We start from the raw sequence: 24,351 nt of genomic DNA, 5'->3' as shown, positions 1-24,351 counted from the left end.
AATAATGTGTTTGGTTCGCCTCCTTTTCCTTTCCCTCCAAGAGCATTTCTTATGCAAAATTGGAGGCGTTTTAAGTGGAGGCGGGGCCGTGGCCTGGCTATTACCGGTAGCTCTTTTTTCGGCCGGCTCGTACTTACCCTCGTTTTAATCCCGTTCGACTCCTCCGCGCAGACAACCATCCGCTCCCGATAGCCGTGTCCGCAGAGGCGGCTGCAAGTGCTCCAATCGTCGGTTATCCAACTGTGAATTCAGAATTTTCGGTAGGGTTTTTTCGGTTTCGGTTAAACGAAAGTGGCCAAGAAAGGAGAATAAATAAACAAGTGCTCCGCTCCCCAAAAAGCCAACGTTCAACGTTCAACGTTGAATGCGGGTTTGCTTTCACTGACCAGACTGAGGGAAATACAGGGGGGGGGGCAAAGGCAAATTCACACGCTCTGAAATATGTTCAGCATTAAAGTGCATGCGGTATGCCACAGAGAGGGGCAGGCGGTGGCAGGGGCAGGGGCGGAGTGCTCTCTACGGAGCACCGTTGGGTGGCGAGGTCAGACATTGCCGCAAAGACTACAACAAATGAATGTTACTGTTATTGGCTGTTAAACACCGGAGCAACAGTAAATTGCCCTCCAGGTGGGAGGTGCGATGAAAGAAAGTGCTCCACGCTCTAAATTAATTGCCGAAAAAGAACTGGCTCTATCTTTGATCTATTTGCTCGGTATTTCTGGTACAAGTTAAGGATATATTTAAGACAAGCTTTGGAAAGAATATTTTGGGAATTTTTCCCAGAACTAAAACTATAATTTGTGGGGTTTTCCCACCTCCAAGTGATAATTAATGTGTTCTTATAATTTCAGTGCACAAAAACATTCAATTATCACTTGGGGGACAGCACTTTCGATTAATTTCGTTTAATTTTAGTTTAATTTCATATTATTTTAGTTTAGATCTATAAATATAACAGGATCGACGTCGAAACGATTAAAGTAGCCAATAATTTCCGAACAATAATGCCCATTAATCGCTGATTACCTCAAGAAATTTCAGATTTCATCATTTTATAAAATTTTGTTTTGATCTTTTGATAAATTCTGTACAAATACAAGTATGCACCTAAACACGACATTTCTAAAACATTTATTTTAAAAATTCCAAAATTTCTCTGCAAAAAAAAACAACTTTAAATGGTTCTCTTTTCTCATTCAATCGAATTTTTAGCCAAACAATCGATGACCCCATCTCTGGCCAATTGTCATAACACTTCATCATTCCAATGCACAGTCCTCCAAGCAGTATCTGTGTCAGTCCACTAGTTCAGGCCCCAGAGCTACTATTAGCAAAGCCTCCCTCTGCTTCCCCTTCCTCCACCAATGAAAACACACAAATTGCCAAAAACAAGGCACAGAAGGAAGAACAGAGTGGCAAAGGGAGAATGGGGGACTGGTAGGGGCAATAGACAAACCTCAAGACAGACGGAATCAAAAACATAATTGATGTCTACGCCCGAAGGCAAAGTCGCAAAGCCGCGAACAGCAATAAACAGTGCGAAAATGGTAGAAGGGAGGGAGGGCGAAACGGAAAACAAGAACAGGAACAAACCCGCAGCGAACGGAGATTAGAATTCGAAGTCAACGAAGGAGGCGCCACCACGGAGGAGGCAACATGGAGGAGGCACCATGGAGACATTGGCCAAATTGGCGTAAAGTTTTGGTTGCGGTTTCGCTCTGGGTTTTGGTTTTCAAAATGTCACAAAACGATAAATAAGTGTGAGGGAGAGGGCCGAGCGCCCCCAGGAAGGAAGAATAGGAGGAGAAGGACGAGGAGGAGGGACATGCAAGAACAAGGCCCCCAGCGACCAGAGACAGCGTCCGCGCTCGGTTCGGTTCGGTTCGGTTTTGGGGGCGATAATAATGTGCCTGGGATGGCAATCAAAACGTACGCCCGATAACCGACGCCATTTAAATTGATAGCCAGCCGGGCAGGTGAGGCACAGCAACATAAGCTACACTGAGGGAAAATGTGTGGCTCAAGTAATGATCTTTCTGAAACTACAAAAATATCCCACTCTCACATTTCTCTCGGTGTACCTGCGGTTGCTTAGGGGCCTTTGGGGACTTCTTGTCAGGGACAGAGGGAGATAGAGAGAGAACGAGAGTAGGTGGCTTAGGCAACTCTGGTGGCTGTCAGCCAGGCCCAGCCTGGGGGAGAGGGAGGGGGGAGGCGCTTTCTGTACTTACCGCGGCGGACAGCTGTGTGTATTACATGGCACCACTGCCGGCTCCGGGCGATTAGCGACGCTGCAGAGCGTCTCATCGACATCGGCGTTGGTTAGACGATTCCTGCATATAGGACGCGACATTTTGTAACCTAAAGCGTGTAGAGAACAAATCAGTGGGAATGGAAAGAGAGAAGAATGTTAGTAGGAGACAGAATAGGAAATGGCATTCGACTGCCAGACTTTAGGAACATTTTCTTCGGTTTTTTTTCTTTTCTTTTGCTTTTGTCTTTGCTGCTGCTGCTGCTGCTGCACTTTAAAATCAATAAAACTCAGGAGCTGCAGGAGGGGGGCGTTTCTTGTGCAACTTTAATGTCACTTAAGGCACTTAAGACACTCACCGGCAGCACAGCACACAGAAAAAGTTCTGCTGCAAAATTAACCCATTGAGGCTTCATATTGGCAAAGGCACAAATAACGCAAAAACACTGACTGCAAAAGCAAGACTTCGAGCGCGCTGGCTGATCTCCATCGAGATAAGGTTCTATTTTTATATCCACTATTGCACGAGAGAGAGACTTAGACTGCTGCCGCTCTCCGCGCACAGACAAATATGTTTACGAATGTAGGACAATGGAATAGTAACCGATTAAGCAGTCGATGGCAGATGTTGAGTCGAGGTGTGCCGTTGCCCGAGATCGCTCTTGTGATAGTTGCTAATTTCGTGCTCGCCGGCACACAAAGAGAGCAAGAGGGTAGCAGCTCGGGTAGCGACTCACCTTTTCTGGTGACAACTTGTGAAGGGAATGCTCGGGAATGAAGTGAAGACCGATTAAGGCAACGGTTAATAGCAGCGGAGGTGAGCGAACAGGCTAGCGAGACTATTGTATGCCCTAGTGTATGGTATAGGAATAATAAGTTATTGGTAAATTAATTTCACCATAATTCCCCTCTTATGCACAGAACTCTGGCACCCCGTTTATTGTAGTATAATCGTTCTTTTCAATTCCTCTTTTCTTTATGCCAGAGATTAGTTCTGCTATTTATCAGATTCCTTAGCGTAATAAAATACCAACATTCTCTCTGCGCTAAGTGCTCCCCACAGAAATCCTTGAAACACGCTCAATTCAATTTCTCAGATTTAAAGGGTTAAATGTCAGCTGTCAGCCGGGAATATCCGTAGCATGAGGCAGCAGGAGAGCAAACCTGTGAGTGGGGTAAATGGTCGAAAGAGGGGGGATGAGCTCCCAAATGCACAGCCGGAAATTGGCAGATGGCAGAGTGCAGCCAGCAGACGACGACGCGCAGGGTAGCAGACGGAAGAGGGAGAGCAAGAGGCTAAGGAGTCACACAATGCATAACGTCATAACGATCTGTCAGCTTGAAAAATAGTCGAAAGCAGAGGGTTAGGAGAAACCAGAAAATGTTAGAACTCTGGGACACGGGCTACGGATACGTTGGCCTCCAATTCCGCTATAAATACGCCCTCCACGGTGGAGCAGCTGTGACGCTGATTTCGCAGCTATTGAATTTCGTTTATAAGCTCCATTCTGTCTATGTGTGTGTGTGTGGGTCTGTGTTTGAGTGCCATGGATATGCCATTGTCATCCTCATCATCGTCATCATCCTCGTCTTCTTCCTGCTGCTTCGCATCATTATCATCTCCCGCTGTCTGCGTATTCATGACACAATTGGCTTAAGGCAATTGGTAATATCCTCTCGTGGCATTTATGTCAATTGTTGTAACGCCAAGGAGAAGTCAGTCTCCTCAGACAGTCCTCCCACCTCCTCCGCCTCTCGTGTGTTGCAGTCGTGCGGGAGGATGGAGCAGCAGCAAGCGGGCGGACCATGACCCAGTGGATTTATGTGGCTCAAACGGAGCCCAGCAGGTTGTCACAATATTAAGCTTCTGTAAACGAAGAGTATCTGTACCAATCTTACTCTCTCCTTTTTGCCGTTTACATTGGGGGAAAATTATGGTGGAACCGGAAATGTTAATGGACCTTGTACCAGCGGGTAATTTCTTTAATGTTTCGTGACCTTTCTTTGGTTGAGTGACTCTTGATGTAACACTTTTGAAGCGTAATTTTTTGTAGGATTATCATTTCTGAAAAGTCTTAGTTACCTATCCCGCGGAATGCAGCAGCGCCCCTCGGTCGGCGCTTAATAAGCTTCAGCTTTCTGTTGTAATAGCTTCTTACCTCAAATCTCACTATCCTTGGCCCTTTCTTAACCCTACCCCTAATCTCTACTTAACTGGTACTTTCTTTTCTCTTAAATAACAATTCCTTTTCCCTTTTCTTAGTTGTCACTTCCTCTCGTTATCTTAAGCACTCTTCCGCGCAAACTAACTTTTCCTGAACCACTCGGAATCTCTGGCAAACGAACCCACACTTACACTGCCATACGAGAGCTAGCACTGGGGGGGGGAGGGGATGTGGATAAAAAAACTACCAAATAAATGACGATTAAGTGTTTTCAATTTGGGACAAGGTCCATTAGGACACACAGCAGGGGCGCTGACAGGGCGGGGGAGGAGCAGGACCAGCAGGAGGAGGAGACCGACCAAAGTGAAGCCATCAACCAAGTTGGAACTCCTGTCACGTGCATGAGTGCTGCTGCTGCTGCTGGAGCTGCAGCTCCTTCTGCTGCCGTTGCAGTTGAAACTGCGAAACTACTCAACGAAATATATATAATTGAACATAATTGATTTCGTGAAATGTGTGCAATTATATGCCAGAGCAGCACTCGTTTCGGGGCAGGGGTAAAATCAATTCCATGTTGCAGGCAACCCCCACAGGTGTACCATTAATGGAGGGGCAGGACAGACCCTGAACACACTGCACTTGACATTTAAGTGACATCTAAAAACTAAAGACAGACAAACACCCATTGAAAATGTAATTACAGGCCAACATCGAGCAGGAGGCGGCCACTCCCCGGGGGACCAGAGGGAGACTAGAGCCCGCCCCTAAACGATATTGCAATTAAAACCCCGAGTAGAAGCCAGAAATTGATTTTGCCATTTGTCGCTGGATAAGCTCTGGCATTCCTTGCTTCCGACTGGCATTTAGCCAAGTGCCACCTGACAGGCTAATGGCCGAGAAAAGAGCCAACATCCGAACCAAATAATGATTAAAAATTTATGAGGCGCCTCCCCAAAAGGCGCTGCCCCAGGATTAAAGTTTGTTTTGCCGGCCAGGCAAACACCACCGATAATATTGGTGTTCTGTTCAGACATTTGCGTGTCATGAATATTACTCCACTTAAAATTTGTTCGGCATCGATTTTCACTGCCCGCCGAAGATTGATGGCCCCTCATATTTCGTGCTTTGAGGTCAAATTCGGATGAGAAGTCAGCGCTGGCAGTGTCTTCGATTCAATTAGGGGGCTGGCAGGAAGGACTCATGTTTCAGTAGGTAATGGGCGCGCGGATATCAGATTATTTATGATGAATAAGCAGAACAAATGGCCCAAACGTTTGGCTCTATATCTCACATAATTAATACTATTTTGGGGGTTTGATTTCTGTACCCTTTAAGGAAGGCTCTTGAATTTTAATTAAATAACATTCAAGCCCCAAAATGCAATCCAAACTTTTGCCACCTACGCACCTCTCTGATGAACTGCCAACCAAGTTTTTGGGGAACGAACCCAAACCCCCCCCCTGCATATGGGCACTTCAACGCCAAGTTTCATTACCTGATGCCTCATCATGTGGCACAGGCAGACGGCTGTGCAAAACTTTCAACTTCTTTAACCCCAAAAACAGACACATAAAAATAGGTAACAAAACTGGCAGCCCAATTTATGGCCCAGACCCGCCGACGCACGGCACGAACGTAAGGCCTAATCGACAAACTTTAGTTTTCAAATATATTATATCCTCAAGACTATTAATCATATACAGGTTGGGGCTCCAGCAAAAGGTAGAACACACACTTTTCAACAGCCATTTTTCGGGGATTAGAGCGGGGAATGGGAATGGGATTGGCAACTGGGGAAATGGGTAGAAATGGGTAGAAACGGGAACCTGCTGCCACTCGATTACCATGCAAACATTCAATCGAAACAAATTCCAATTCAATGAAAATAAATGAGCACGACAAATAGCTGAATGCTACATACACTCAAACCCTCTTAAGCACGGGGCGGAGGGTGGGTGGAGAAAAAAAAAAAAAGATTACAAACGGCAGTCAGGCACGCCAAGAGCTCCTCAGGCCGCCTCCAATTCCATTCCTGCAACGTTCTTGACATATTCCACTTGTTTATTTACACTGAGGATAGCAGAACAGCCCAGACAGAAGGATACCAAGGATATGGGGGGTCTTTGAGGGGGTGTGGCAGAACTTACCGCCGCCGCAGGTGACAGAGCATTGCGACATCGGTGCCATCTCCCAGTAATATAGCGGCTGGGAGCAGGAGTTGCCATCGCCGCCGCACACACCGCAGCCGTCGATTTTCTTTGTTGAACCGATTTTCAGATCGCAGCCAACGCGCTGAAACGAGATAGCAATCCATAGAGTTAGAGCGGGAAAGATACACAAAGACTAAGGGTAAATAAAAATTCCTACATAAATAAGTGTAAATCAACTGTTAGAGGTATCAATATCGTAACAGAACACACACAGGCCATAGACCGTAGACCGTACCTTTGCCTCGTAATAAATAAAATATGGAAATCAATGAAAGAAAATCTATTGCATAAACTTAGAGATACTCATCGTGGGGGGGAGGGGGTAGGGCGCCACTTGGCATAAATATTTCACATTGTTTTCCTTGCGTTCTGTCCTCTCACTGGTTCAGGGTCCTGCCATAAATATGTTTTGTATATTTAAGGAATTAGGCAGCAGATTGTTTGTTTGGCATCTGAAGGTTGCACAATTGTGACTTGTTGTGTTGCATGTGGCCAGAAAGGCTTCCCACGAGGCAGTGGCACATGGTTTTGTGGCAGTACAGGCATGTTGCTAGTGTTTTTTGATAGTCGCGCGTCGTGCAGCAGCGCCTCTCAGTTGCTTAAGCTGCCATTTCTTCTACGAGTGTATTTTCCTAAGCGATTAAAAACCCACCGACTCTAAAATCGACCCCTTGTCCCATCTCAAACTATACTTCGATTTGCTTTAAGCCTTTTCCCCAAATTATAAGCTTAAAATGCTGCCCGTAATCCATGCCTAACCAAACAATTTCCTCCAAAAAGCTATTTATAATTCGTTCGTCGGAAAATCCTGTAAACAAGGCTCCGCCAGAAAGGCCAAATTCAAACGAAAACGTAACCTTATCCCATTCTAAGAAGCGGGGCAGCCAACCTATGTCAAGATCTTATGCAAGCCGCAACTTTTTTGGATACTTGGCGGGGGCTGTGTACTTTTCTGCTGGGGGTTTTCGGGGGGTTGGTCGGTGTAAACCGCAAGACAAACAGGCAGTGATGGCGGCGAAAGTCAGCCCGCGGCTTGCATTAAAAGCCACCGTCGAACAGGCAGCCTGCTATTTGATTTATTTCTAACAGATATACATAATACCTATATGCGAATACATATGTATAGAACGCCTCTGGCAGCTGCTGCTCCTGCTGCTCCATTCCTGCTGTTTGGCGACAAATAAAACACAACGTAAACCGCATGACATATTGGCGTTTATTACAACAAATTGGGGTGACGATTTGGCGGCATTACAGCGCAGCCAGAAACTAGGCGAAACTTGGATAAGATGCCGCCACACACACACACACACATATCCATGCAACACCCATATGTACTGCCCCTCCCTTCCGCCGTGAAAGCCAACTTAAACTCAAACAACGCTTCAAGTGGGGGAAGCCCTGGGGGCACGGGCCCCCCCTCGTTCGCTGTTGCTTGTGTCGCCAACTTCGTTTGACATTATTGTAGTTGTAAGCCTGCTGCCAGACCATGCCCAGGCAATGCCAGGACTCGAGGCTAACGTGGGTTGATGAGGAACTTTTGGTGAAGGAAATATTTTCAAGGGGATATGTGGAGGAGCTTAAGGAAGCTCTAAAGATTCGACGCCTTATCAAAACTAGATAATTCTTTGAATTTTAGTGTTGGAAAAAAACATGACTACCTTAAATAATAGTGCTGGTTAATAGTTTCAGTACTTTAATCAAATTTCAAACACTATTTAGGAATCTATGGTAGCTCTTTCTATTAATGATAGTGTTGGACAACATAAAAACTCTAATTAGTAGTGTTGGCTAATATTTTTAAGCTTCTAATGAGATTTAAAATCCTATTCGGGAACCATTGGACTTAAAAAACAATGTTTCTTTTAATTTCAGTGTTGGAAAACAACACAAAACCTCTAATTATCAGTGTTAGTGAATACTTTTTAAGAATCGACATGGCAACCCTAATTAGTAGTGTTGGTCAAGCATAGATGCCAGTCAAATATTAATTCCTTTCAAATTAAACCAAAAACCAATAATTATTACAAATAAAAAACATTCCAGTACTCATAAAACTCTTTAGACTACGCTCCCTCCATCGAAACTCTTGGGTCGCTCCTCGGCGACGATATCGTCGCATACTTTGCAGCGGATTTCATGGGGAGTTCTTCTCCTGCTTTCGCTCTCTGGCTGCTACTTCTCCATCGTTGCCCTGGAGCACGCTTTATTGGCATTTCAATAGTTGACTTTTGACGGCACTGGCACTGTGGCGGTGGCAGTACCAGTGGCAGTGGCAACAACTGAGGTAGAAACAACAACCAGCCTGCCGCACCCACTCGGCTGCCCTTTATGATTTATTTATGCGCCCGAGCATAATGATACAAAGGCGGCTTGTGTTATGCAATCTACATACATATACATATGCTTAACGCTCGCTGGAGCACAGGGGGCTTTTTGTTTTTGCCATTTTCGGGGGGCTGTTTCTCGTCCAGGGCCTACAGTCACGCCTCCCCCTCACAGGCTGGGGAACAGAAGGAGGCGCAAGCTCCAGTTGCCTGCATCGCTGACAACATTGTCGACGTAATTTATCATATTTCGCCTCGCGTCGATTGGGGAGCAGTTGAAGTGGAAGGAACAGGAGCCAGCCAGCCCCAAACACACAGACCGACGAGACAGACCCGACAGAACAGGAAGGAAGGAAGCCCACCTTCCCTGGGCGCCCCGCTCTCCGGTACCCGGTCCCAGCTCAAAGTTTGTCTAAATATTACGATTACATAGTAGGGACGGGGAGGGTCTCCACTCACCTGGCATTTGCCTTGAATGCACATATCCAGACTGCCGGAACGACAACGGGTGCCATCCTTCACCCGCGCCGACAATTGCACAATGACGCTCTGCTCGTCATAGTGCTCCGCATCTTCGACATTTCCCTGGGCCGTCTCACGGGACATGTCCTCGGCAAGATGTGCCGGATGGCCTCTGTAAAAGGAGAGGGAAAGAGAGAGATGGTGAGAGAGTTATTCATAAATTTAATGGATAAGTATCCTGCATTTGCCTTCTGGGTATGCCTTCTGGTATACACTTAATTTAATCGTTGATTAAGGTGAAGGCTGCCACGACGAAAATGCTTTCGAAGGTGCTCTCTAGGGGAAAACCCATTTATGCTTCATTGTTATGGAAGAGTAATGGAAAAGCTTCAAGGGGAAAGAGTTGGGGGTAGTGCCAGAGAGAACTAGTGACATCATTGGGCAGAAAACTTAAAGCTGAAGGAGGCGTAGGAAATACTACTCTTTGGTTGAAGATAGAATCATTAAGATCTAAATCTACCTCGCAGATACTCTCCTTATTCCCTTAGGCGGTTCCTATTTCAATATCCAATGAACCATCGCTAGGCGTCGCCTCTTCTTCAGTGTCTTGCCCGGCCTGTTTCGGTCCCCAGAATTCAATATCAAAATACACAGTCTTTGGCGACCAATAACATGATAATTCTCTAGACAATATCCCTTTCCCAATACCCTGTTTCATACTAAAATTAAAACGGAATACCCGAACCTCTAAAATACCCCAAATTCAAGCCACTTTTTCATAGAACTAACCCCAATTACCCCGTCCTGAATCTGCACTCTTAAGCCAATCCCCTATCACTGCTCTTCCACACAAATTGCTTCCTTCCATTCGTGCGATTCCATTTGCAACTAAATTGCAGAAATTTAAAGCTTAGCAAATGATTTATATTACCCGCATGCCCCACCACCACCCCCACCCGATTCCCACTCCTATTCGTATGGGTTTTGCAAAGACAACAAATGGAATTACGTTAGAAGAAAAACGCCATACCGGCGGAGATTAACCGCAGAAGCTCGAAACCGCAGTATCCCAAAACCCAAACACGACTCCGCCACTAATTTGAACCGCAAAAAACGACTGTTAGAAAAAAAAAAAAACAAAAGCGCAAACAGCTTTTTTATTGGTCACAAATGAATGGAAGGAAGCGGAACTGCTGTAGACCACAGGATATAAAAGGGAACCACCACTTGAGGCGAAAGCGGAAGCCCTGATGAATAATGAGCGCATATCCTGCCACACTGGACTCTGGACTCTCCGGCCCCTCTCTGGCCTGTGTGTAGCATCTGTGAGCACTCCGATTAGGGGGGGTGCAACAAGCCACGCATTTATGAATGCCCCACACAGATATGTACCTGCAGGTGAGGGCGCAGGGCTCCACGTAATCGTAGTGAGGCGTCCATTTGTAGAGGGTCCCGTCGTAGGGCACATCATTGTAGGCCGCACACTGATTCGAGCGGAAGTCCTGCTGGTCCGGACACGGCTGCATGTTGCAGATGCGATACCGGGCACTCTCGCCCCGACAGCTTCCCGGATTGCTGCACCTACGCATTTGTTGCATAATCCCGCCGTCGCAGGTGCGCGAACATGTGGACCAGTCCGACCAGCCCGACCACTGCCCAGGGCCCCCACTGCTCGAGGATGATCCGCTCTGGCCGCTGCTTTTGGCCCGCTTCTGTTGCTGCAAAAGGAAGGCCACAGTTAGGAAATTCGGGTATTCGGGTATGAAATTCCATTTTCAACTTACTTCCAATTCGTTTTCCAGATCGGAGGCGGTGTTCCAAGTGTCATCGAATGCCTGGCTGGCATTCAGTTTCTTGCCCCAAGCGGCATTCGTTTGCAACAGGCAGTAGAGTGTGGTCTAAGGGCGGGACGGTAAGCAAAAAAACAAAAAATAAAAATTTGTGATTTTTTTTCTTACGATAAGTGTTTTCAGTCCAAAACAAAACAAGGCTACAGATGATATCAAGCACATCTATGGCCCGAAAAATTAGTGTGGGTGTGAGGCTTCGGCGGACGATCCACTGCTCCTTGGTGGCAAAGGTCGAGCCCGAGAACAAACTCCTGCTTGACGAGCGTAAGACAACCATCGAAGCGACTCGCCAGCAGCCCAAGGGCTCCCTCTCCGGACCGAGGACAACTCTGGCTGCGCGTCCGCACCAAGGAAATCAGCAAGGGTCTGTCGTGCACTTTACTGGAAATTTGCAGTTGCAGCAGCAGCCTCACACCAGACGAACAATTTTGAATTAAAATCTAAATTTTTTGAGTGCTACACAAATGAAATTTTCTTCAAGACTGCCTAAATTCTAAAAGTCTCTCAACTATCTGTCAAATATCCCCCGAAATATAACAAAATTCCCTGTAACGCCGCCTGCTTCTACTATTTACTCTTTCCAACACTAAACCCACTTACTATCGATAGTTTCCCTCCCTTGTGCATGCCGTAAAGCGATGGGTGGTAAGAACTGTGTCACATATTCGACATTTTCGGGGGTTCATGTTGGAGTTCAAGTACCACTGCCATATTCGAAATAAATTGTTTTCTCTCGCACGCGCCGTCAACGTTAGTCACGTTAACAATTTGCATTCGGGCTTCCTGGATTTCTCTCGGTTTTCATATCGAAGCCACATTAACCTTTAGGACACGCATCACGTATACGTACGGCAGTCTGTAGGGAGACCGGGAATTGAAAACAATCTCCACGGCACACTGTCGTGTCAAGGGTTCAAGCGGGAGTATCGCTCATACGCCGCGTTGTCTGCCTGCTGCTACTCCTCCTCCTCCTGCTTTATGGCGTGTCGCGGCATGTCCATGTGCTTCAATTTTCCAAATGTGGAAATATACTCGCTTACAGCACACGTAATCATGGCTTAAATGGGCCGCTACCCTTAACAAGGCTACAAGTGTTTCCAGTGCAAAAAGTAGTCGTAGATATCAGAGGTTGATGTATCAATCTGTGACTGCCATACAACCTGTACTCTTTCGAAGCAAAGACTATACAATTACCAAGATGTTTGGGCTATCCTTCCTCCCTGAACGCGCTATTCGACTTCCTCTATTCATGCCTTGGCCAGCTAAGTCGGTCACCAAAATCCAATTACAAAAGGCACAGTCCTTGGCAGGTTTACTAGAGGTTTACCCAAACGCAAGAACCATTAAAAGTATTTATTGATTTATATAGAACTCCAGCTCCACTTAGTCCAAAAAATATGGAACTAGAACTTATATTTAGCCCCGAGCATATTTGAAAGGTTACACACTTAAATGTTTCTTCTTTAAACGATTTTTGGGGTCCTTGGGAGTCTGTGGCTGCCCCTCCACAGACCTCAGGTCAAGGAAAGTCCAATGTGTAAGCTAAAGCTGTTATCCTTGTGCCACCTAATCGTTTGCTACGTATCTGGCCATGTAGTCGAGAGCAAATTACCAGCTAGAATCGGCCCGAACAACTTTCCGTCTAAGCCAAGGTCTCAGGCCACACCGAAACACCCGTAACACCTCTGAATACAACATCCGTTAAGAACAATAAACCGTAAACATTGAAATGGGCCGTAGTTGGTAATCTTAAAGGCAAATCAGCGCCAAATGGACCATACAGAGGGAGTGCCAGAGCCAGAGCCAATGGTAAAAACAAATCAACAGCCGCAAACAAATCCAAAGAGCCACACACACAACAAACATGGTCTAAAGGAGGAGGAGGCTCTGTAGGAACGGATACTCATTCCATATACAGATTGTCTCCTGCATGAAACATGACCCAACCCAAAGAAAATCCCCCTACAAGCCCAAGCCATTTGATTGCAGTTTAGATGTTATCAAAGGGGGATGAGGGGGGGCTTGGCATGGGGATAGGTCTGAGAATGGGTGTAGTTCGGAGAAGGCTGTGTAAAAGATGAAATGTCCGATAAACCAAGTGTGGAGAGGCAATAAAAGTACGTGAAAAAAAAGAGAGGCGAGGAAAAACTCTTAACAAAATCGGCATAAAATCTCATATGTCCATCCATGCGGTTAGTAAAAGCTACTAAATTACTATTTAAGTATCTATTACCACGGTTTCAAGTGTTTCCTCTACCTCTGCCCTCTCTCTCTCTCTCTCTTCCCCAGTGTTTTGTTTGGTCCCTTAATGGAAATGTTAGAAGCCTAGGCGACCCTTGTTGTAGGTATTAGAAAAACAAATAACGACTGGAGCGAGTGAGCAGAGTCCTGGCTATGATGACGACAGGTGGGACCCCTTCTTATACCCTGGACAGGAAGTTGGGTATTTGTGTGCGGTTTGGGGTTACCAGAGAGCCAGAGACCTAGCAGAGAGAGGTTGAGGGTTCAGTCCAGGGCTTTGGTTCAGGGGGAAAAACATTAGCAAACAGCAGGACACACAACACAACACAACACATTTTATGCACAAGCATTTTGTGCGATTCCCGGTAATTATTTATTTATGAGTTGAAACAGTTTCAATAACTCACTTTTCCATCCAGCCACATGCCCCTTCCTCTCTAAGTTGTACGTCAAATGTTACCCTATTCCCCTCCATTTATTCTCCGTCTCTGACTGCCTGTCGTCGTCGTCGTCGTCATGGCAGGAAGTCATTGTAAAGGTAGTTAGTTAATGTGCACAGTGGTGCGAAAATGATGAATTTATGGGATACACACAAGTACGGGGAATGCAGAGGGGTTCCCTACTAGCTTTTCCCTGATTATAAGTAAGCAAAAGGGAGTGCGTTTTTAGGGTTTGTTGGGGGTTGTGGGGGGGCTGTTGATTGATTACAGGTATTCATAGGAAGTGGTTGTAATCATTGTTGCATGATTATTGTGCAACTCATTCCCTGAGTTGTTGAATATTTAACGAACCTTTAGAGAGCTTTAAGAACCCTAATTAGACCCTTTTGTGTCCCAAATCTTACCAAAGTTTATTTTACTTTTAGCTGAAAAGATTATTCTTTAAATAATATAATTCTCATTATTCTTCCACTATATTTTGTAGAAATATGTAGGAAACCATGACCCTACACTCAAACATATGGTATATATCCGATCTATCACTTTAGGAGCTTCATATGGAACTACTCCTAAGCCTACTCTGTTATTGGGACACGCTTCAATATCATGGGAAGAACCTACCTCACTTTTTCTACCAAACTTTTACCAGAACCTGCCTCTATCTACCCTCCGGAATCCTCAGACCATTTTCTACTCATATAGACCCACTGTAACACAGCCGTACCGTTGTCAGTGAAATCTAACAGACAGTCGAGTCTATTTCCAAAGACAGAGTCGGGAGACAGTCAGGAGTACATCAGACAGCCTTCGAAGCGGGGGCAGGAAAAGGAAGTCTTCGGCGCAGGAGTATGAAAGGGAAGACTTTAGGGCAGGAGCGGGAAAAGGAGGACTTCAGGGCAGGAGAGTAGGCAGAAGGCCAGACTTCGGGACACGAAACAGAAGTGCTGCCTCGAGGCTAGAGACAGAAGGCAGGCCATAGCCAGAGGGAAAGCTTCACGAGGCGAAAGGGAAAGGGGAGCCTCAGGCAGTTTTTGCATAAATACTGGGGCATGGTTGGTTAGGTCAGGTACCTTACCTGCCTCGTGCCTCCTGCCTCCTTCCTCCCAGGATGCTGCCATTGCGTCTAACAGACGATTAGACTGTCAAAAGATGAGGCAGAGGGGTAGGTAGGGGGGGTAATAGGCAATGGGAAATGAGAAAATGGAGTCCTGTTCTGGGGGTCTTGTTCCGGTAAACGCTACTCTTCTGCCAGTTGATTGTTGGATTGTTAGAGCAAAAGATACACTCTACAGCTACATACAGATACAGCTACAGATATATGGAATATTCTGTTCTGGATAATGTGTCTGTTGCGTCACGTCAGTTATTTATTCAAAGCGACAGCGTCAGGCGGCACAAGGCACACGGCACACGGCACACAAAACGTCAATGAGCTAACATTTCCGTATGCGAGTGGGAAGGTTGCACAGGTTGCTGCCACAAAAAGATGGTGGCACAGAGGTGGGGCAAGAGGGCTATTTTTGGCAGGAGGGATATGGCTGACGTCGGGATGCCAGGATGCCAGGTTGAGCTGGGAAACTAGAGTGTCGCTATAGAAACAGGAGAGCAACAACGATGACATGACAAGGGATGGATGGATGGACAGATGGATGGATGGATGGACGGATAGATGGTTGGATGGTTGGTTGGTTGGATGGTTGTCTAGCACTGGGTTTTAGGGGCTTTTGGGTCTCGTCTCTGCATGGATGTTGAGCCATGGTTCTAGCTCTGGTTCTCTGTTTCCATTTCTGGTTATGGCCCTGGCTTTGGGGACCTCTGTGTTGTGTCTAACCTGTCGGATTGTCTGCTGCTGTCTATCCATTTGACTGACATTACTTTGTCATTAATTTTCGATGGCAAACACTTAACGCACACACTCGCACTCGCACACACACATATGAGTTGGGGGGGAGGGTAAAAGGCAAAGGTCAAATGTCAGCATCCCTCCAAAAATATAACCTGGAATGACGCAATTGGAAAAGAGACAGAGACAGAGATAGGGCGAGGGCGAGGGCGTCTAGTGTCTCTTTTCTAATGCCATTTAACTGCTGTAAGTGGCCAAGGGCTTAGCCCTTTGTTAACTGTTTCCGGTTTTATATGCAACTCGAGAGTCGCGACACACGGCGACACGGCGACACGGCTCTCCATATGGCTTCGCTGTGACCTCCAGCAGGCGCATGGGTTGTTTCACGGTGGGCTGGGGGGTTTTGGGGTTTAGGGGTGATTCCGGCTCTTATGTGTGTAAAACTGCCATAAAAAAGGCGTTTATTTGAAGTGAAACGAACCTGTATGAAGAAAAACTATTTGTAGGCCATAAAAACAGTTCTCTGGGGGGGATTCTAGCAGATTTGTCCCAGGATTGGGCTCTCGAGCTGGCCAAAAAGGGTTTTGGGGTTAACAGACTAGACATTTAAGCAGAGATGTGGCTATCTAGCTGTATAAACTATTTTAAAACTATCCCAAAGTTAAAGGTCAAGTTAGTTTTAGCTATTTTAGATTGTTAGCTATAGAAAAAGCCATTCTTAAGGGAGGATTCTATTACCAAACTGATTTCCCGGGCTATATTTTTGCTTCGGATAGCCTTAAGGAGTGGTTCAGGATCACAAGTTCTGTCGTCTGGGAACGTTTACAGTCTTAGTGGAATTTTTGGTATATTTATAGTACATTTTGTTGTTGGATTTTTGGGACCAAAAAGTAAGTATTTTGTGGGACTTGCCCAAGGGTATTTTATGGTCCTCGATATGACCCATAAAAACAGAGCTTCCCAGGAAGTATTCCATCTATCAATCAGTTTCCAAACACCCCACACATACGACCTATGACCTACGATAATGGCCTAAAACTTCAACCATAAAGAATACACCAAAAATCAAGAAATAAAAACCGAAAAACTTTAGCGGAAAAAAAAAACATTTCAAATAGAAAATAAATACACGTATAAAAAAGTGTAACAAAAATATTGATATGTGCCAGAAACTTTGTCAATAAATATCATCGATGGTTGGTTGGAATTCCGGTAAGGATTACGAAGGATATGCCAGCAATCACAGAGAAGCCCATGCAATGCCAGAAGAAGGGGGGGCTGTGGGGTAGGGTGTGGGTGTGGGTGTGGGCCTTTTGTTGGATACTTTGCATGTCCTGAAGTCATTAACTCAAAAATGGAATCGAAATGAAATTGAAATAAAATGCACGACATCCCGAATGTTCAGAGGCAGAGAGAAAGTTGAGAGGGGGGTGGGATAGAGTCAAAAGCAAACAGCCAGAGCGTCGAGAGCTTGTCGCCAGATAGCCAGAAAACAGTAACTGTAACAGAAACCAAAAGAGAGACACCAGAGAGACACCAGAGAACCCCAGAGGCAGAACCAGGGATAGTGCCCGAACAAGAGACAGACTCAGAAAGAGAGTGGAGGCCGGCAAACGGATTACATGGAGTGTTACAAATTTGTATGCCTGTTCTACACGTACAAACAGTGCGATAAAGAGGGGGCCAACGAGAGGGAGAGACGGCAATGCCATAAGGAAGGGAGAGAGGGAGTGCGAAGCCGGCTAATGGCCCAGAGAGAAAGAGTATCCCAGATAGGGAATGCCCCAGCAGTCCATCGTTTCTGCTGCTGCTGCTGGTACGTGATATTTGCACAAAAGACAGGCCTTTCAAGTGGCAAATGGCAGGGACACCCCTGGACATCATTTGGTGGAAAGGAAACAGTTTTTTCTTAGCTTTAACATTCCTCTAGATCTATGATTTTTTTCAGACTTATTTTGAAGGCTATGCCATCATTAAAAAGTCCTTTAACATGCTTTCGTCTGTATGCCCCTCTATAACAAAGGTTTTTTGTTTGAAATATAAAGATCTTCGACTCAAAATTCCCCAAAAAATTAAAGGGAACCCATGATAATGACAAATCGATTTATTCATAGATATATCTTTCCATTTTCCTCTTATATTTCTTCACTTTTGAGAGCGCCATAGAGCGAATGGATTAAAAATCTTTGGTGACCCCGATTATGGGTATTCTTTTTTATAAGAACCAGTTATTTTTACTCCAAACTCTGTCGGGATCCATGCCGTTCCCATAGCCCCATTTACACTTACTCCCAGACCGTCTTTATCTTCTACCAAATCTCTAGATTCCGCCCCTCAATCTCTCTCTATCACTTGACCGACTTATCCGAATTTCAATTTACCAAATACCTGACTGACCGCAAATTCAACATCGTTCCATCTCCCCCTGCCCTTCCACTGCCACTCACTGTTACCATTAATCATCTCCGCAAATGGTACAGCTCTCTGCTCTGCAGTGAGGGGGAGGGGGATGGGAGCTCTTCGGTGGAACTTCTTGAAGTACACTACGAAAACACTCACCGCAAAAACTTGTCAACTACGCCTGGGCCATTAACACGCCCTAACACAACAGAACAAACACTGACAGAGAGACAAAAACAAATATCGAGGCGGACGCACACGGAGATACTCCTTCAAACAGACGGACGGACGGGCAGAAGTGGTGTGTGGCAGCACGCAAAACCCCCAGCATGTAAACCTTGTGGCTCCCAAAGTCAAATTGCAAACGGAGGAAAGAAAAGAACAAAATAAACCGAACACTAAAGCAGCTCCAAGGAAAGGAGAGAAAAAAAACGTGAAGAAAAACTAGAATGAAGGCAAGGAAATATATTTACTACACGTAACAATAAATCCACTCGAAAGGTGGGGGCGGGCGAGGAACAAGCAAAGCCTGCACAATGCCCTCCAGCCTTAAGGACCTCTCGAAGGGCTGTGGGATGGCTGTTTGGTTGGTGGAACCCTGTTCCCATTTACAACAAAAGGCCCCTCCCCGCCGACGAACCCTTTTTGCAGCCTGCAGCACGCAAGGCGACTTTGCCGACAAATTGATACAAAGATTAAATCTTGACTTGGAATGAATCGACACAAAAGCCGTGAACCAAAGTCACACTTTTCCTCCTTTCACCTTTTTCACTTTCCTTTTTTTTTTTTGGTTGGTAATTAAATGACCCATAAATTATTGATGGATTCGCTGGCTTAAAGGGAGGACCAAGGTGGGTCACGGGGTTCTGCAGGTGTTTCGGGTCACAGGCCCGGGCCCGGCACTAATTACAGGCGCAACATTTTGCGGCACAGGCGGCCATATCAAAATAATCCAGGACAATGTGCAAAGAGAGTTTTCCTGCTGGCTGTGGGCCATTTTCTAATTTCAATTGGTGGCTGTGGCTGCGGCTGTGGCTGCGGCTTCCTCGGTTTGTGGGTTTTTTTCCCCCATTTTTTGAGGCTGCTGCCGGCTCCACCATTGACGTTCTGCCACAAATGTGACGCCAAATGACCATTGACATCGTTTTCTCCTCTCGAAATTGGCAACGTCGTCTCTGCTCCAACATTAAAATTAATTACCACAAATGGACAACTCTCATTACTGGTATTTCTTTCTCTGCCTTCTTTCTTTATACTCCATGTACTCTATATATGTACATAATATATACACGTACATATATGTGAGTGTATATAGCTGCCATGACTATTGTTATTATGGGAGTTAACGGAATGCCGGAATGGAGCCTGGGATTTGCTGGATGAAATTGGCATGGGAATGGGGCCATGTTGCGGTCTCTCGAAACTATACAAGTCACAAAAATAAATCATTAATTTTTCCAAAGCAGCAAAAATACACATTCTATGGGGTATATTCCTTTGGGTCTGAGGTGGGATTGAACCAGGAAAAACAGGAAAAATGTGGAGAAGGCAAGCACCGAATAATGAAAAGCAGTTGCAAATTATTTTTGGTTACTTAAATACCTAAAGCACCTAAATGCCTTTAACATTAGATACTTTTATGTTTTAGGGGGATCATTTTATGATTAATTATATATATTTCAAATATATAAATATATACAAATAAAAACGAGGGGGAACGTTGTGAGTTGCTGCGGAGACCGCAACTCTACAGTTATACCCGATACTAAGTCAGTATGGCTCTCCTCCGGCAGACGCCGCTAATATTAAACGACACGACAAGGAGTGCGTGCGAGAGAGACAGAAAATCAGTCTGAGCGTGACGTCGGGGGCTGCGTAGCCAGTGCAAATTGATTTGTTCCTTTTGGCTATAAAAATGATCTGATCTGATCCAAATTCAGCAATCTGATAGATATGATTATTATCTATGATTCTGCGTTTTTAGTTTTCTCGTATCCTCAATATTGTGGATGCAACAGATTTTCGTCTTTTGTGGGGGCGGAAGGGGGTGGGGCGAAATTTTGTGATATACGTTTTATAGTGAGATCTAACAGGAGTGCGGATACCAAATTTGGTTACTCTAGCCTTAATAGTCTCTAAAATTTGTGAATATCCCCAGATTTTCATCCTTTGCGGGGGCGGAAGGGGGTGTGGCGAAATTTTGAAACAAACTCGTCTCGGTCCGATATATTAGGAGTGTGGATACCAAATTTGGTTGCTCTAGCTTTTATAGTCTCTGAGATCTAGGCGCTAATGTTTTTCTCTAAGCAAAGCCGGCTATGCTACGTGTGTGTTAGAGAGAGACAGGGCGAGAAAAAATGAAATTGTTTTCTTGATTCTGGCTATAATAATTATACGATCTGGTTCAGACTTTGCACTCTAGAAGATATAGTCATCTTCTACGATTCTGCGTTTTTAGTTTTTTCGTATCGTCGAAATTGTGGATGCCACAGATTTTCGCCCTTTGTGGGGGCGGAAGTGGGCGGGGAAAAGTTTTGAAATATTCTTGTAGCAGTGACATATCACAGAAGTCTGGATCCAAAACATCGTTGCTCTCGCTCTTATAGTCTTTGAGCACTAGGCGCTGAAGGGGACGGACAGACGGACGGACGGACGGACGGACAGACGGACAGACAGACATGGCTCAATCGACTCGGCTATTGATGCTGATCAAGAATATATATACTTTATGGGGTCGGAAACGATTCCTTTTGGACGTTACACACATCCACTTTTACCACAAATCTAATATACCCCAATACTCATTTTGAGTATCGGGTATAACTAAGGAGGACAATACTTTTCTTTGAATCATTTATGGCTTTACTTTAAAAAATGTAAAAAAAAGAAAGCAAAAAAAGTCGCTTTAATCATGCTTATAAGAAATTGAGTAATTTAGCGGATAAAATTATTTTTAATTTAAAAATCGCACTTAAATGCCTCTTAAAATAGCAATCAACTGAAATTTTGTTATTTTTTCCATGGATCTACACATTTTTCATACACATGTAGAAGTTCATGTATAATGTAGAAGTAAGTTTTAGCGAATATGCATATGTACATATCCGTGTATAATATCAGGTAGAATTACATTCTTGAACGTCTATATGTAGAGTTAAAATCATTTTTAAATTTATTTAAAATTCCGTCAGAAAACAGAACAAAAGTAATTTTGTGAACCATGCTTTATGTAAAATTATTTGAAAAATAAATTAAGTATTAAAAATTACTTTTAAGCTAAAAGTTTTAATTGGTTTTATTAATATTAAATACTTAATATTAAAAATAAATAATTAACCAATTATTAAAAAGACTATTAATTGATAATATTCGTATTAAAGATTTCATATTACAAAAAAATAATTAATCAACTAAAAAATTACTTTTAATCGATACATACAGACATTCATATTAAATAATTAATATTAAAAATAAATAATTAATCAATTATAAAGACTAAGATTTCCCTGCATATTCTTTAGATAAATCTTAATTCCCTCGACAGCAACTTGGGCTGATGGTCAATCCTAGTGTATTTTCCTACTAATTATATGTGCACAAAAGTATATAATATACTTTCCCTCCCAGCACCCCCCTGGCAGAAACTTCCTTCGACTGAAAGTCGCGCATTGAGCAAAACCCAATTCAATGCAATGCCCCCTCCCGCTCCTCCAGCACACAGCACCCCCCACCCCCCCCCCCCCCCCCCCCCCCCCCCCCCGCGTAGTCCGTGGTGGCGCCCGTCAAACACATAACAATGCCGCAGAAGTAAAATCGCGCCACTTTGGCTTTTGTGTGAGTGCATAGATGAGTGTATGAGTGTTTGTATGAGTATGTGTGAGTGTGTGTGTGTGTGTGTGTGTATAGAGAGGGCAACAAACAAAACTAAATTCAGCTGAAAACGAATGGTCGACAGGGAGTCACAGAAGGACAGAGAGAGAGAGAGAGAGAGAGAGAGAGAGAGAGAGAGGGAGTGGGAGGTAGATTGGGAGGGAACTACTCTGAATGGCATGAAATGAATAAAAGAATTCGGGATTTCAGCTAAACCAAGAGAAAAGAGTAAAGAAAGCTAAGAAGAAACAAGAAAAGGAAGGAAAGGAGTTTAAGAGTCGAAACATCAGATACCCTAGGAGATATATTTCTTAGAGGAAATAGAATGTGGTCCTAATATCCTATATTCATAGGAATTCAATAACAGCTAAAAATCCCACTTTCCAAATAAATGCCATACCACCGATCGTTTCTATAGCTTTTTTAGTATATATTGTTCCGATTCTGTAAGCTTTTGCTTCAAGAATCGCCTGAAGAGCCTTGAAACAGAAGAACTGTCATATAAAACCCATAAAATGGTATATATTTAAATAGTTCTTTAGTATATAGTACCCTAAATACTGCTATCTCTGTGCCACAATCTATTCAAACATCTGTATACCCTCTAAAAAGAGTGGAAAAGCGAAGCCGAATCAGTGGAGGTTGATGCTGCTGAAAAAAAATAGCTGCAAAATCATGAAATATTTCGTACATTAGCCGTTTCTATGCTCCAGGGAATGTACTACTATGTGGAGCTCCAAGGCTCTCTCTCTCGCCTTCAAACTCTTTCCCCCCCCCTCCCCCCCCCTCGTAGCATGCCAATAATACTTGCATTTGACTTTGTTACAATCCCAAGTCGAAAACTGAACGAATGGCTAGACAGAGAGCGAGAAGGAGGAGAGAAGTCAGCAGCATCTTAGATATTCCATTATGAGCGCTTCCCCATGTCCGTTTCTTGTGCTTGCTTTTCTCTAGATCCCTTGGTACATTTTTTTTGTTGGTCTTCCTTTCTTTCCATTTTCAATTGTGCTTTCGGGCTCAATTACTCAAAGTTTTTTGTGTGCCCTGCTAACCAAATGAGTAGACAAAAGAAAATCAGTTATGGCTACAAATGCCATTGGCCCGCAAATTAATTTATTATTTTTCAAGGGAATAATTGGTGTAGAAGTTCCGCCTTGGATAGATTGTCTCCCCGCCTCAAGTATATTATCATTTCCCTTTTGAATTTTCCCCTGATATCCGCACTGACCTTCGCTGGCGGGCCAAGAGGTTAAACTTCATCAATTTGCAACTTTGTGGCATAAGCGCTGTGTGCAAAACGGTCACACAAAGTTGTGATTATAAACTTTTTAACAGCTATTCACGCGTGCCCACTTAAATATGCAACAATTTCCGCATAATTTCATGCACACCTGAACGAGCGGGTCCCTCCGTGATGGAGGGGGACAGGTGGGGGGCTAATCACGTGACAGACTAACACGAAGCTCCACGTGTGCGACTTTGTGGGTGAGTGTGTGTGTGTGTGTGTGTCTGTTGGGGGATATGCCGCTGAGGCCTTTGGCCAAACAATTATTACGCCCCAGCAGGCACACGCACGGACCCCCCACAAACACACATGCCTCCCCCTCCCTCCCCCACCCCATCTCTCTCTTTCTCTCCCATACGCTTCAACAAACAGACAGGACACACATTTGGCGGCCTCTGTGTGGCTGACAGGATTTGCGGCTTGTGCGGGCAGTCCAACGATGATTAATACCAAACAATTTTCCCTCTCCCCAGCCTCTCTCTCTCTCTCATACATACAGATGTGATGATGTGTGTGTGTGTGTGTGTGTGTGTGGTTGTGCGTATCATGCGTGAAAATGCCATGCGATTTGGCACGCTATGCGACTTCCAACTGTTGAGCCGTAAAAAATTAGTGCGTGTGGCCCACAAATTGTGGAGTTTTCGTGAACCCAAAAAAAAAAGACGTGTCGGATAAGCAGTGGACATGCGTTTTTAAGTCCAAGTTAGAGGAATTTGTTGAATGAAAAAGGTGGGACATAATAATGGAGTTGAAACACTGGACAAGGGAAAATATTTGTTGCAAGAAGTTGTTAGCTCTTCGTCTCTTAATCTCATTCTATATACTCTGAAACCCATTCTACCACTTCTAAAACTGTAATCAATAGTTAACGATACATTTATCGAGACGCGAGGAGATGTAAGGAAACGATAACAATATATCTGTACCTATTTTTCTCAGTCTATGTATTCTCAATAAAATTCTGCCTCTTCTAAAACTATAATCGATAATAATCGATACATTTATCA

General features: G+C 44.5%; 1 protein-coding gene across 5 annotated transcripts in view; it reads right to left on the bottom strand.

Moving 5' to 3' along the window:
- Nucleotides 1-24,351, bottom strand: part of LOC108163615 (protein madd-4) — a 68,010-nt gene that overhangs the window by 27,015 nt on the left and 16,644 nt on the right. For 4 of the 5 annotated variants that reach the window (XM_017299004.2, XM_017299006.2, XM_017299007.2 and 1 more), the window contains exons 3-8: nucleotides 11,200-11,313; nucleotides 10,808-11,133; nucleotides 9,413-9,587; nucleotides 6,564-6,708; nucleotides 2,232-2,361; nucleotides 138-240 (exon numbers count right to left, since the gene is read on the bottom strand). In XM_017299004.2, coding sequence (XP_017154493.1) covers nucleotides 138-240; nucleotides 2,232-2,361; nucleotides 6,564-6,708; nucleotides 9,413-9,587; nucleotides 10,808-11,133; nucleotides 11,200-11,313 — 993 coding nt within the window. Of the gene's footprint in view, nucleotides 1-137; nucleotides 241-2,231; nucleotides 2,362-6,563; nucleotides 6,709-9,412; nucleotides 9,588-10,807; nucleotides 11,134-11,199; nucleotides 11,314-11,373; nucleotides 11,467-24,351 lie in introns of those variants that run through there. The other variant, XM_017299005.2, reaches the window with a different exon arrangement.

This window comes from Drosophila miranda, chromosome 4 (assembly GCF_003369915.1).
Source record: "Drosophila miranda strain MSH22 chromosome 4, D.miranda_PacBio2.1, whole genome shotgun sequence".
NCBI lineage: Eukaryota > Metazoa > Arthropoda > Insecta > Diptera > Drosophilidae > Drosophila > Drosophila miranda.
Note: the sequence above shows the minus strand (reverse complement) of the source record. Positions and strands in the feature narration are given on the sequence as shown.